This window comes from Salvelinus fontinalis, chromosome 2, assembly GCF_029448725.1.
Source record: "Salvelinus fontinalis isolate EN_2023a chromosome 2, ASM2944872v1, whole genome shotgun sequence".
Classification (NCBI taxonomy): Eukaryota; Metazoa; Chordata; class Actinopteri; order Salmoniformes; family Salmonidae; genus Salvelinus; species Salvelinus fontinalis.
Genome location: NC_074666.1, coordinates 65,981,708 through 65,993,913, shown reverse-complemented (window position 1 = coordinate 65,993,913; position 12,206 = coordinate 65,981,708). Strand labels below are relative to the sequence as shown.

At 40.9% G+C, this 12,206-nt stretch overlaps 1 protein-coding gene across 1 annotated transcript; it reads left to right on the top strand.

Annotated features, from left to right (window-relative positions):
- The first annotated feature begins 1,420 nt into the window (after window positions 1-1,420).
- Window positions 1,421-4,178, top strand: LOC129823661 (ferritin, middle subunit-like). Its single transcript, XM_055882554.1, has 4 exons — window positions 1,421-1,723; window positions 2,023-2,169; window positions 3,516-3,641; window positions 3,935-4,178. The coding sequence occupies exons 1-4, from the start codon at window positions 1,616-1,618 to the stop codon at window positions 4,088-4,090; spliced, it is 537 nt and encodes a 178-aa protein (XP_055738529.1). The 5' UTR covers window positions 1,421-1,615; the 3' UTR covers window positions 4,091-4,178.
- Window positions 4,179-12,206: the final 8,028 nt, after the last annotated feature.

Genomic DNA, 12,206 nt, shown 5'->3' with positions numbered 1-12,206 from the left:
TTACTGTCCCCAGTCCACCTGGCCGTGCTGCTGCGCCAGTTTCAACTGTTCTGCCTGCGGCTATGGACCCCTGACCTGTTCACTGTGATTACTATTATTTGACCATGCTGGTCATTTATGAACATTTGAACATCTTGGCCATGTTCTGTTATAATCTCCACCCGGCACAGCCAGAAGCGGACTGGCCACCCCTTATAGCCGGGTTCCTCTCTAGGTTTCTTCCTAGGTTTTGGCCTTTCTAGGGAGTTTTTCCTAGCCACCGTGCTTCTACCGCTGCATTGCTTGCTGTTTGGGGTTTTAGGCTGGGTTTCTGTACAGCACTTTAAAATATCAGCTGATGTAAGAAGTGCTATATAAATCAATTGGATTTGATTTGATTTATTTTAGGGGGTGCCCATGGAGCTGGGGATCAGAAATGTCCCGTGCGAGAGAAGCAGGTTGAGGTTTCCAGGGTTAGAGTAATGCAGAAGTTGGCATATGCTGAGGCAGTTAAGAAGTAGAGGAAGATGGGTCAAGGGGGAGAGATCCAAAGAAGAGGGGTGTGGAGTAGATCTGTACCAGCACAGAGGGATAACCCAACAAGTGATATATGTTTCAGTAAGATTGGATTTTTGGCATTTATAGTAATGGTTATCAACGGTACTGCAGGGATGGAACGTAAAGTGGCAGGAAATAGAGGTTGTGGTGGCAGCTGCAGAGAGGTATTTGGGTGTGCGAGTGTAACCGATGTGAAATGGCTAGCTAGTTAGCAGTGGTGCGCACTAACAGCCTTTCAAACAGTGACGTCACTCGCTTTGAGACCTTGAAGTAGTGGTTCCCCTTGTTCTGCAAGGGCCACGGCCTTTGTGGAGCGATGGGTAACGATGCTTCGTGGGTGACTGTTGATGATGTATGCAGAAGGTCCCTGGTTTGCGCCAGGGTCTGGGCGAGGGGACGGTCTAAAATTAAACTGTTACACTTGACATCAGAGGCGTTTTATATCTTATTCTTATCTGTATTTTTTAACTGCACAGTCGGTTAGGGAATCGTAAATAAGCATTTCACTGTAAGGTCTACCTGTTGTATTTGACGCATGTGACTAATAAAATTTGATTTGACTTATTTTGAGTTGCAAGGTGTGTTAAGTGGTCCTGTCCCATCCTTTCATGCTGTTGGCCTGAAGTAGGACTAAAGAGATGTAAATAGTGGAGTATGGTAAAAAAAAAAACATTGTAAGTGTAGTTTTAGATGGTAGGGTATTTGTTGTATTTTTTGTTGTTGTGGTTGTTGATTTTTTTTTTTTTAAAGCAAAGTATAAGGGAGTTATACTCCAGTCTAGTAGGTAGCGATAATGCAACATTTATTGGATGCCAACATGCCGTCAAATCTCATCGAAGAAGAGGGTCGATTTCACTGACGCGGTCCGCTCGGAACAATAAATAGAGCGAACAAGGCCCCTTCCAGTTCACAACTCTGGGAAGACTCATGAAGAACTTCTTGCTTCAACAGTGATTGAACGGAACTCTTCTGCCCGCCTCCCGCGCTATATAACATTCCGGATTGTTAAAGTAACACTTCCTTGAACTGTCTTAGTAAAATAATATAAGAATCTCTATTTTTGTACCGTTAATTTTGAATGAAAATGGAGTCTCAGGTCCGCCAGAATTATCACCACGATTGCGAAGTTGCAATCAACCGGATGATCAACATGGAGATGTTTGCCTCTTATACCTACACTTCAATGGTAAGGTGTATACCAAGATTACCGTTTTGTTCATCTACCTGTGTATTATTATGCCTGGGTTTAAATATTTTCTGTACGCCTAGGCAATTAACAGCCTTGAGGTAGACCTATCATTCAAATAAAGTTGATAAATATATCATTGGACAGAGCGTATCGCCTTGACAGGTTAATTGGTAGGTTACCAAGTAGGCTAATGATTTTCCGCATCATATTGCTGTGTCAATCATGCTTAGATTCCTCAATAATAGAACGAGACACGTTTGACATGTGTTTCTAAACAACTTTGTCTGTCCACGCAGGCTTTCTATTTCTCCCGTGACGATGTGGCTCTGCCTGGCTTCGCGCATTTCTTCAAGGAGAACAGCGACGAAGAGCGGGAGCACGCCTACAAGCAACTCTCTTTCCAGAACAAGAGAGGTGGACGCATTGTCCTTCAGGACATCAAGGTGAGCGTTTGAGCGTCGAAAAACACATTTGCATCGTTTTTGTTGCGCTGTATACAAATGTAAACCTTCTTCATAGAAGGTTCTCTGGTTGAAAAGGTTCTACCTGGAACCAAGTGGTTTATCTAGAATTTATGGCAAGAAGTCTAAAGAAGCCTTTATATTCAATCTAGAGCCTCCTTTTCCTAATATTGTAACTTCAAGTTGTTTTGGATGAGTTGTCATTCATGTTAATACTGAGATCAGTGCAAGGCACGTCCTATGTGGATGCCCTGGTATTAGAGCAAGGTGGCCAGAGGAGATAATGTCCTGACTACTTAGGCCTGAACACACTGCCTCCATTCCTTCATAACCACTGAAAGAGCACGAGGGTTGTAACTCCATCCAAACTCTCCCAATGTTAATATAATATATGCTCACTGGACTGTTTCAAAACAAATTTTATTGGTCATGTGCACTGAACAGAACAGGTGTCGACTTTACAGTGACATGCGTACTTACGAGACCATTCCCAACAATGCAGAGTCAAGACATACTTACTAAATAAAAAAGGATATGGTAACACAAAGAATAAAAAGGCTAATACAAGAAGTATTGAGACATGTAGGTACTATATTCTCAAGGTAGTTGAGAATATAGTACATACATTTAGGTAAGGGGTAGAAGTGATTAGGCAATCAGGATATGTGACTGGTGTCAATATGCTTGTCTGTGGGCTCATGTAGTGTGTGTCGTGGTGAAGTCTAGTGAGTGCGAAATAAGTGGTTAAACACATCTACTCAGACCCCTGTTTGCCTCCAGAACAGACTGAATTATTTGGGGCATTCTACAAGGTGTCTGAAATGTTCCACAGGGATGTTGGTCCATGCTGACACGATGGCATCAGGCAGTTGCTGCAGATTGTACAGTGATATAGTCATGCTGTGACCAGCCTGTTCCATCTCATCCCAAAGATTCTCTATTGGTTTGAGGTCTGGGGACTGCGCAGTAAACTGAACTCGCTGTTCCAGGCAATGATTTCCACTCAATTGCCCACTGGAGCCACTTGTTTTTAGCTGATAGGCGTGTGGTTGTCTGCTGCAATAGCCCATCCTTGAGAAGGATGGACGAGTTGTGTGTTCTGAGCTGGGGTTCTGTAAACCTTCGGCGTTGCAAGCGCCATGATCTATCGACTGAGCCACACCGGACCCATGATGTGCTTCATAAACTCTAGCTTATGTGGTTGTACATATTGACTGTTAAAATGACTCCATCTTGAGATGTACTGAATTTACTGTTGACTTTTAATTATGTCTAGAAACATCTGCTAGTAGTCCCTAACCCTCCTGTGTTCACTCTGTCCTGTGTAGAAGCCAGAACGTGATGAGTGGGGCAATGGGCTGGAGGCCATGCAGTGTGCTCTGCAGCTGGAGAAGAATGTGAACCAGGCCCTGCTGGACCTGCACAAGATTGCCTCGGACAAGGTTGACCCCCATGTAAGTTATGGTGGAACCGCAAATCACAGAATACAGGTACTGTCCCAGGAGATGATCAGGTTGTTGTAACTCTGCTAACTAATTACACTGGATTGTGTGACCAGCCTCTATATACACACTAGTCCACAGACGCACGGATGCACACTATACAGACAATGCAGCTCATGCAGGAGTTAGACAGCTGCAAACACCTCATTATCTGCACTTATGCCATTACCACCAGGCTCTTGTGTTACTGTATCTACAATAGTCTGTAGTCATTCTCTTGTCTGACCTGTGTTTTCCCTCTTTAGCTGTGTGACTTCCTGGAGACCCATTACCTGAATGAGCAGGTGGAGGCCATTAAGAAGCTGGGAGACCACATCACCAACCTCACCAAGATGGATGCTGTCAACAACAAGATGGCAGAGTACCTGTTTGACAAGCACACCCTGGGAGGCCAGAGCTAAACCACTTCCATCTCCAGGCTATGGCCTCCAGCCTCAGTCCAGGACTCCTGCCTTCTCTGATAGATCCTGCTGGCTTTGCATTTATAGGGAGGGGAGAGTGTTAAACTGGTGCAGTGCAACACAGCTGTAACATTGAGATATTTTGCTGACAACCCTACTGTATGTTGGAGGCATCTTGTAAAACAATTAAAATAATCTCACTATAGTTTGTTTTCTAAGTGTTGACCTGTAGTAATGAATGTTGTATCAGTCTATTCAGGTTCTTTGCTCCGTCTTACTGAGCATCTCAATACCCAGTGATAAATTCTGACATTTGTAGCCCTACTAGTGACTGAGGGTCATAACAATAGGGAAAGTTTAACATGAGGTTTTTTAAAGGACATTACCTCTGACCACAGAGGGCACTATTACAAGATGTTATATACACCATGTCAATAAGGGCCCAACTGTCAACTCTTTACCCATAAAAGTGAAATGGGTAACTACAGCTTATGTGGACTCTTACTCTGCATATTAAAAGGATACATTAGATGGCCTAGAGGTCAATCAAACCCTTGCCTCCTGCTCAGTAAATTCATATGGCGCATTTCTCTAGTGATGGAAGTTTGGCTCTTACTGAGAAATTAATCTTTAATCATTTTGTTTCTCAGTTTAATGCCAAATAGTTCCCATACAGCAAACTACTAGAATGCTAAAATAGTAATGATTCTACAAGCTTCTCGTTCACCTTAAGGGTCTTATTGGAGCTGTCATATGGTTGCAAAGCTACTGGTAACTTAATGAACACTTTCATTTTGGTAATTAACAGGCAATCTAACTTTGGTAAATTATACTTTAAACTGAAAATATGTATTTTTCATGTGTCCATATAGTGCATGGGTTTCTAGTGGATATACCAAATGGTTGAAGGGGAAAATGGACAAATTTGATTTATTTCACCTTTAACCAGGTAGGCAAGTTGAGAAAAAGTTCTCATTCACAATTGTGACCTGGCCAAGATGAAGCAAAGCAGTTCGACAACAGTTACACATGGAGTAAAACAAACAGTCCATAATACAGTAGAAAAGTAAGTCTATATACAATGTGAGAAGGGAGGTAAAAAGGCCATGGTGACAAAGTAAATGCAATATAGCACGTAAAACACTGGAATGGTAGATTTGCAGTGAAAGAATGTGCAAAGTAGAAATAATGGCGTGCAAAAGAGCAAAATAAATACAGTAGGGGAAGGGGTAGTTTGGGCTAAATTATAGATGGGCCATGTACAGGTGCAGTAATCTGTGAGCTGCTCTGACAGCTGGTGCTTAAAGCTAGTGAGGGAGATGAGTGTTTCCAGTTTCAAAGATTTTTGAGGTTAGTTCCAGTCATTGGCAGCAGAGAACTGGAGAGGCGGCCAAAGGAGGAATTGGCTTGGAGTGACCAGAGAGATATACCTACTGGAGCGCGTGCTGCTATGGTGACCAGCAAGCTGAGATAAGGGGGGACTTAGCAGGGTCTTGTAGATGACCTGGAGTCAGTGGGTTTGGCGACGAGTATGAAGCGAGGACCAGCCAACGAGAGCGTACAGGTCGCAGTGGTGGAGAGTATATGGGGCTTTGGTGACAAAACTTATGGCACTGTGATAGACTGCATCCAATTTATTGAGTAGGGTATTGGAGGCTATTTTGTAAATGACATCGCCGAAATCGAGGATCGGTAGGATGGTCAGTTTTACGAGGGTATGTTTGGCAGCATAAGTGAAGGATGCTTTGTTGCGAAATAGGAAGCCAATTCTAGATTTAACTTTGGATTGGAGATGTTTGATGTGAATCTGGAAGGAGAGTTTACAGTCTAACCAGACACCTAGGTATTTGTAGTTGTCCACATATTCTAAGTCAGAGCCGTCCAGAGTAGTGATGCTGGACGGGCCAGCAGGTGCAGGCAGCGATCGGTTGAAGAGCATGCATTTAGTTTTACTTGTATTTAAGAGCAGTTGGAGGCCACGGAAGGAGAGTTGTATGGAAGTTGTAATGAAGTGTTTTATCAACAATGACATTTCCAATAATTCTCCAACTCATCCATTTTTCTTTACACAACTGCCACCAACATTTACAACAAAATAATTGATGACATCTTTTTTAAATAAAGGTAACGGTTTTCACTAAGTTGATGGTTTATATTTAGGGTAATGTTTTGCGGCTTTGTCATTCTATTTTAAAGTATATTTTACATGTGATAAGGCCACACAAAGACCAGAGATTTGTGAAAATCTGAAGTACGCAAAATGCCACTAGATGGCATCTGATCAAATGACATATTCCTTGAAATTTCAAACATTTGTGTTTGTTATGGATCCCTATTAGCTGCTGTCAAGGCAGCAGTTACTCTTTCTGGGGTTCAGCAAAGAAAAGGCAGTTCTATACAATAAAAATAACATTACAAAACAGAGTTCACAACACAAGTGTTTGCCCTCAGACCACTACTCTACCACATATCTACAACACAAAATCCATGTGTGTCTATACTGAATATGTTATTATGTTTTAATCTCTTTTTAAATATGATTTTACTGCTTGCTTGAGTTACTTGATGTGGAATAGTAGCCATGTCATGGCTCTATGTAGTACTGTGCACCTCCCATAGTCTGTTCTGGACTTGGGGACTGTGAAGAGACCTGGTGGCATGTCTTGTGGGGTGGTGTCTGAGTTGTGTGCTAGTAGTTTAACTGACAGCTCAGTGCATTCAACATGTCAATACTTCTCACAAATACAAGTAGGGATGAAGTCAATCTCCTCTACTTTGAGCAATGAGAGATTGACATGCACAATAATGTTAGCTCTCTGTGTACATTTAAGGGTGAGCCGTGCTGCCCAGTTCTTGGCCAATTTTGTTTTTCCTAAGTCCCTCTTTGTGGCACCTGACCACACGACTGGACAGTAGTCCAGGTGCGACAAAACTAGGGCCTGTAGGACCTACCTTGTTGATAGTGTTGTTAAGAAGGCAGAGCAGTGCTTTATTATGGACAGACCTCTCCCCATCTTAGTTATTGTTGTATCAATATGTTTTGACCATGACAGTTTACAATCCAGGGTAACTCCAATAAGTTTAGTCTCCTCAACTTGTTACATTTACACATAATTCATTACAAGACTTAGTTGAGGTTTAGTGTTTCAATTTTAGGTCCCAAATACAATGCCTTTAGTTTTTGAAATTCATGTATTTAGGAATAATTTATTTCTTGCCACCCATTCTGAAACTTACTGCAGCTCTTAAGGTTTGCAGTGATTACACCTGCTGTGGTAGCTGATGTGTATAGTGTTGAGTCATCAGCATACATAGACACACAGGCTTCACTCAGCGCCAGTGGCAAGTCATTAGTAAAGATTGAAAAAATAAGGGGCATAGACAGCTGCTCTGGGGAATGCCTGACTCTACCTAGATTATGTTGGAGAAGATTCCATTAAAGAACACCCTCTGTGTTCTGTTAGACAGGTAACTCTAGATCCACAATAAAGCCATAACACATACGCTTTTTCCAGCAGCAGATTATGATCAATAACGTCAAAAGCAGCAAAGAAGTGTTTAATTTTTTTAAATTCATGTTTCTGTATTAAATAATTAGAATTTTTTTACCTTTATTTAACTAGGCAAGTCGTTTAAGAACAATTTCTTATTTACAATGACGACCTACCCTGGACGACACTGGGTCAATTGTGCGCCGCCCTGTGGGACTCCCAATCACAGCCAGATGTAATACAGCCTGGATTTGAACCAGGGACTGTAGTGACACCTCTTGCACTGAGATGCAGTGCCTTAGAACACTGCACCACTCGGGAGCCAATTGGACCAGGATCGTCCGGGTTAGGGGAGAGTTTGGCCGGGGTAGGCCGTCATTGTAAAATAAGAATTTGTTCTTTTTTTATTTAACTTTTATTTACCTAGGCAAGTCAGTTAAGAACAAATTCTTATTTACAATGACGGCCAACCATGGCCAAACCCTAACCCGGACGGCGCTAGACCAATTGTGTGCCACCCTGTGGGACTCCCAATCACGGCCGGTTGTGATACAGCCTGGAATCGAACCAGGGTTTGTAGTGACGCCTCTAGCACTGAGAGTTATGTAATGGTTAACCATTTACAGTATTACTTACTGTTTATAACTTTTTGCATCTGGTCACATGATGGACCCGGTCGTGACAACTTAACACATGTTCTCTGGGTTGAACATTACAGAAAAGAATTACATAAAAAAAAATAAGAAAATACTTTGTAAAATGCTATTTTAATGCTCTGTTTACCCTTCTGCTAAAACAAGGTCACTTAGAACAACCTAGACGTAACATAGTAAATGTAAATCTGGGATACTCCAATTAGTATGATATGTTTTGTATGGTATGTATTCATTTGTGGAAGTCCATCATCCATTTCGTATGATATGTTACGAACTGCAATTTGTACAATATCTTAGGAATTTGCAGAACATATGATAGGTTACGAATTCCAATTTGTTGTGGCTAACGTTAGGTCGGTGGCTATGTGGCTAATGTTAGCTAGGCTAGGGGTTAGGGGTTAAAGTTAGGGTTAGGTCTAAGGTTACGGTTAGGATTTAGATTAAACGTTTAAGGTTAGGGGAAAGGTTAGCTAAAATGTTAAAGTTGTCAGTGATGAGTTTCAAACAAGCAAACTTATCCTTTAAGCATGACACATCATTTAGTCAAAAAGTGATGTCACTTTTCACCAAAAAAGAAAGAATTCCAAGTATGTCACAGCCCTTTTGTAGCACCATTTTAAGCATGTCTACTCCCAACAGTCTGAAGAGGCTTAGTCTCATTGTCTCCAAAACTTTGTTTGCACTCATAATGAAAGCATTACGCTATAAAGTGAGGTTCAGCCTAGAACAGTTGATCAAAGTAACAGAAAGCAGGGCACATACTTCAAGGATTATCTATGTTGAAGACCCTTACCCCCATTTGATGCAGCTTCATAATTTTTCAACAAACAATGAACCTAGATAGTAGCTATGACAAACTGATAGTCTGTTTTGGATTACATCTTAGGAGAAAGGGGGTCCTATTCTCAAACAATTGGAGTAGAGGCACTACCTTACATACTAGGCCAGGAAAGACCAGGGGCTGTATAAAGGTATCAAGCCTGTTGTCAGAAAGGATTAGATGTAATGTTATCCTGTCTAGGACAGGGGTTCCTCTAGCGCTACTCCTCCCACATTCCACTGAAAAGGCAGAGCGCGAGATTCAAAAGATATTTTTTAGAAATATTTAACTTTCACACATTAACAAGTCCAATACAGCAAATGAAAGATAAACATCTTGTGAATCCAGTCAACATGTCCGATTTTTAAAATGTTTTACAGCGAAAACACCACGTATATTTATGTTAGCTTACCACCAAATACAAAAAAGCACAGACATTTTTCACAGCACAGGTAGCTTACACATAACCAACCAAACTAACCAAGAACCAGCCAAACTAACCAAGAAACAACTTAATCAGATGACAGTCTTATAACATGTTATACAATAAATCTATGTTTTGTTTGAAAAATGTGCATATTTGAGGTATAAATCAGTTTTACATTGCAGCTACCATAACAGCTACCATCAGAAATAGCACCAAAGCAGCCAGAGTAATTATAGAGACCAACGTGAAATACCTAAATACTCATCATAAAACATTTCTGAAAAATACATGGTGTACAGCAAATGAAAGACAAACATCTTGTTAATCCAGCCAATATTTCCGATTTTTTTAAGTGTTTTACAGCGAAAACACAATATAGCATTATATTATCTTACTACAATAGCCTACCACACAACAGCATTGATTCATGGCGACAAAACCAGCAAAAGATATTAATTATTTCACTAACCTTCATAAACTTCATCAGATGACAGTCCTATAACATCATATTACACAATACATATATGGTTTGTTCGAAAATGTGCCTATTTAGAGCTGAAATCCGTGGTTATACATTGTGAAAACTTAGCATCTTTTTCCCAGAATGTCTGGATATATTTCTGACACTCACCTATTCTGACCAAATAACTATTCATAAACTTTACCAAAAAATACATGTTGTATAGGAAATGATAGATACACTAGTTCTTAATGCAATCGCCGTGTTAGAATTCTAAAAATAATTTCAGTACGACATGCAGCTTACGTTATAGCGAGAGAGCGCCCAAAATCTGGGCGCAAACTAATAGTAAACATGTTCGACAGATATATGAAAAAACATCATAAATGGGTCCTACTTTTGATGATCTTCCATCAGAATGTTGTACAATGGGTCCTTTGTCCAGAACAATTGTTGTTTGGTTTTAGAATGGCCTTTTTCCCTCTCGATTTAGCAAGCAAAACTAGCCAAGTGGCGCTAAACTCTCCTTCGTGAACAAACGCAGAGAACGGAACACGCCAAAACTCCCGAAAAAAAATCAATAATCTGATTAAACTATATTGAAAAAACATACTTTACGATGATATTATCACATTTATCAAATAAAATCAAAGCCGGAGATATTAGACGTCTATAGCGAATGCTTTTCAGAAGCCAATACTGATGACCTTTATGCGTCTTCCTGAATAAAGGAATTCGGGGTCATGTCATTCCAAGCTCTCTCTTTTGAGCATAGAAATACCTAGAAACCCCATTTCACCTCTCACAGCCTATTGACATCTAGTGGAAGGCGTATGAAGTGCATGTATAGTCATAAATTTCAAGCAAATTGATAGGGAGGCCCTGGAACAGAGCCTCGATTTCAGATTTTTCACTTTCTGACAGGAAGTTTGCTGCAAAATGAGTTCTGTTTTACTCACAGATATAATTCAAACGGTTTTAGAAACTTGAGAGTGTTTTCTATCCAATAGTAATAATAATATGCATATTTTACGAGCAAGAATAGAGTACGAGGCCGTTTAAATTGGGCACGATTTTTCCCCAAAGTGAAAATAGCGCCCTCTATCCTTAACAGGATAACCTGTTGAGGTTACATTTTAGGAAAAAGGTGGTTCTGTTCTCAAACAATTGGGGTAGAGGCACTACCTTACATACTAGGCCAGGAAAGACCAGGGGCTGTATAAAGGTATCAAGCCTGTTGTCAGAAAGGATTAGATGTAATGTTATTCAATATGATCTAAAAGACAAAAACTGAAACTAAATCAGCACTGAGACGTTTGATACATACTGCCCCAGAAGACCTAGTTCTTCTGAATAACAATGATGTTTCAACTACATGGCTGTATTGAGCAATATCCCAGCACCCCGAAAGCACCCTGTCAACAGTTGTGGAAGATCAGGTCATGTGAACTGAAGTTGTTAGGAAGGTTAATTTATTACTATAGTCTTTGATTTTCATTAGCTGTAAAAAGTTTTCCACTTCACAGTTTTAGCTTAATAACCTATGTATGGTTAGATGTATGTAGCTACTGATTTTGTGTAGTTATTTGGAGGCTAATGTGCTCAACTTTGATAGACCATTTGTCAACTACAATATGTCATTTGAAACCGAAAGATGTATCATCAAATACCATTTTTACAAAAGCCAAAATGTCTCTGTCAAGCCTGCGTGACGGGTTTGGTGGTGAGTTTCTGAACTGTTGTAGTTAGACCAAAAGTTTAAAGTAATACAGAAAAATATTAGTCTTTGAGTTCTGATTGACTATATTGGGCTCCCGAGTGGCACAGTGGTCTGAAGCACTACATATCAGTGCTAGAGGCGTCACTACAGACCCTGGTTTGATCCCGGGCTGTATCACAACCGGCCGTGATCATGAGTCCCATAGGGTGGCGCAATATTGGATCAGAGTCGTCCAGGTTAGGGAAGCATTGCGTGAAGCCCGAGGGGTTTGTGCTGATTGAACGGAGATTGTGACAGCCGGTTAAATGGCGTCCCTTGACAAGGCAAGAGCAAGACGTATCTCAAGAGAAGTGCAGTATTATCAGAAGGAGAGTTACACTCAACGTGATCAAGACAAAGGAGATAATTGTGGACTTCAATCACACACACATCTGGCACAGTCACACACATTACAGCACCACTCACCCCCACCATGGGACCCATGCACCAGGAAAGCCTTCCCTTCCTTATCATCACTGCACAAAGTCATCATCACAAAGTCC

Excerpts from the sequence above, each read along its gene's own strand:
- LOC129823661 (XM_055882554.1), top strand. The coding sequence starts at position 1,616 with ATGAAAATGGAGTCTCAGGTCCGCCAGAATTATCACCACGATTGCGAA. Across the intron at positions 1,724-2,022 it reads CTTATACCTACACTTCAATG|GCTTTCTATTTCTCCCGTGA; the intron begins GTAAGGTGTATA and ends CTGTCCACGCAG. Across the intron at positions 2,170-3,515 it reads TTGTCCTTCAGGACATCAAG|AAGCCAGAACGTGATGAGTG; the intron begins GTGAGCGTTTGA and ends TGTCCTGTGTAG.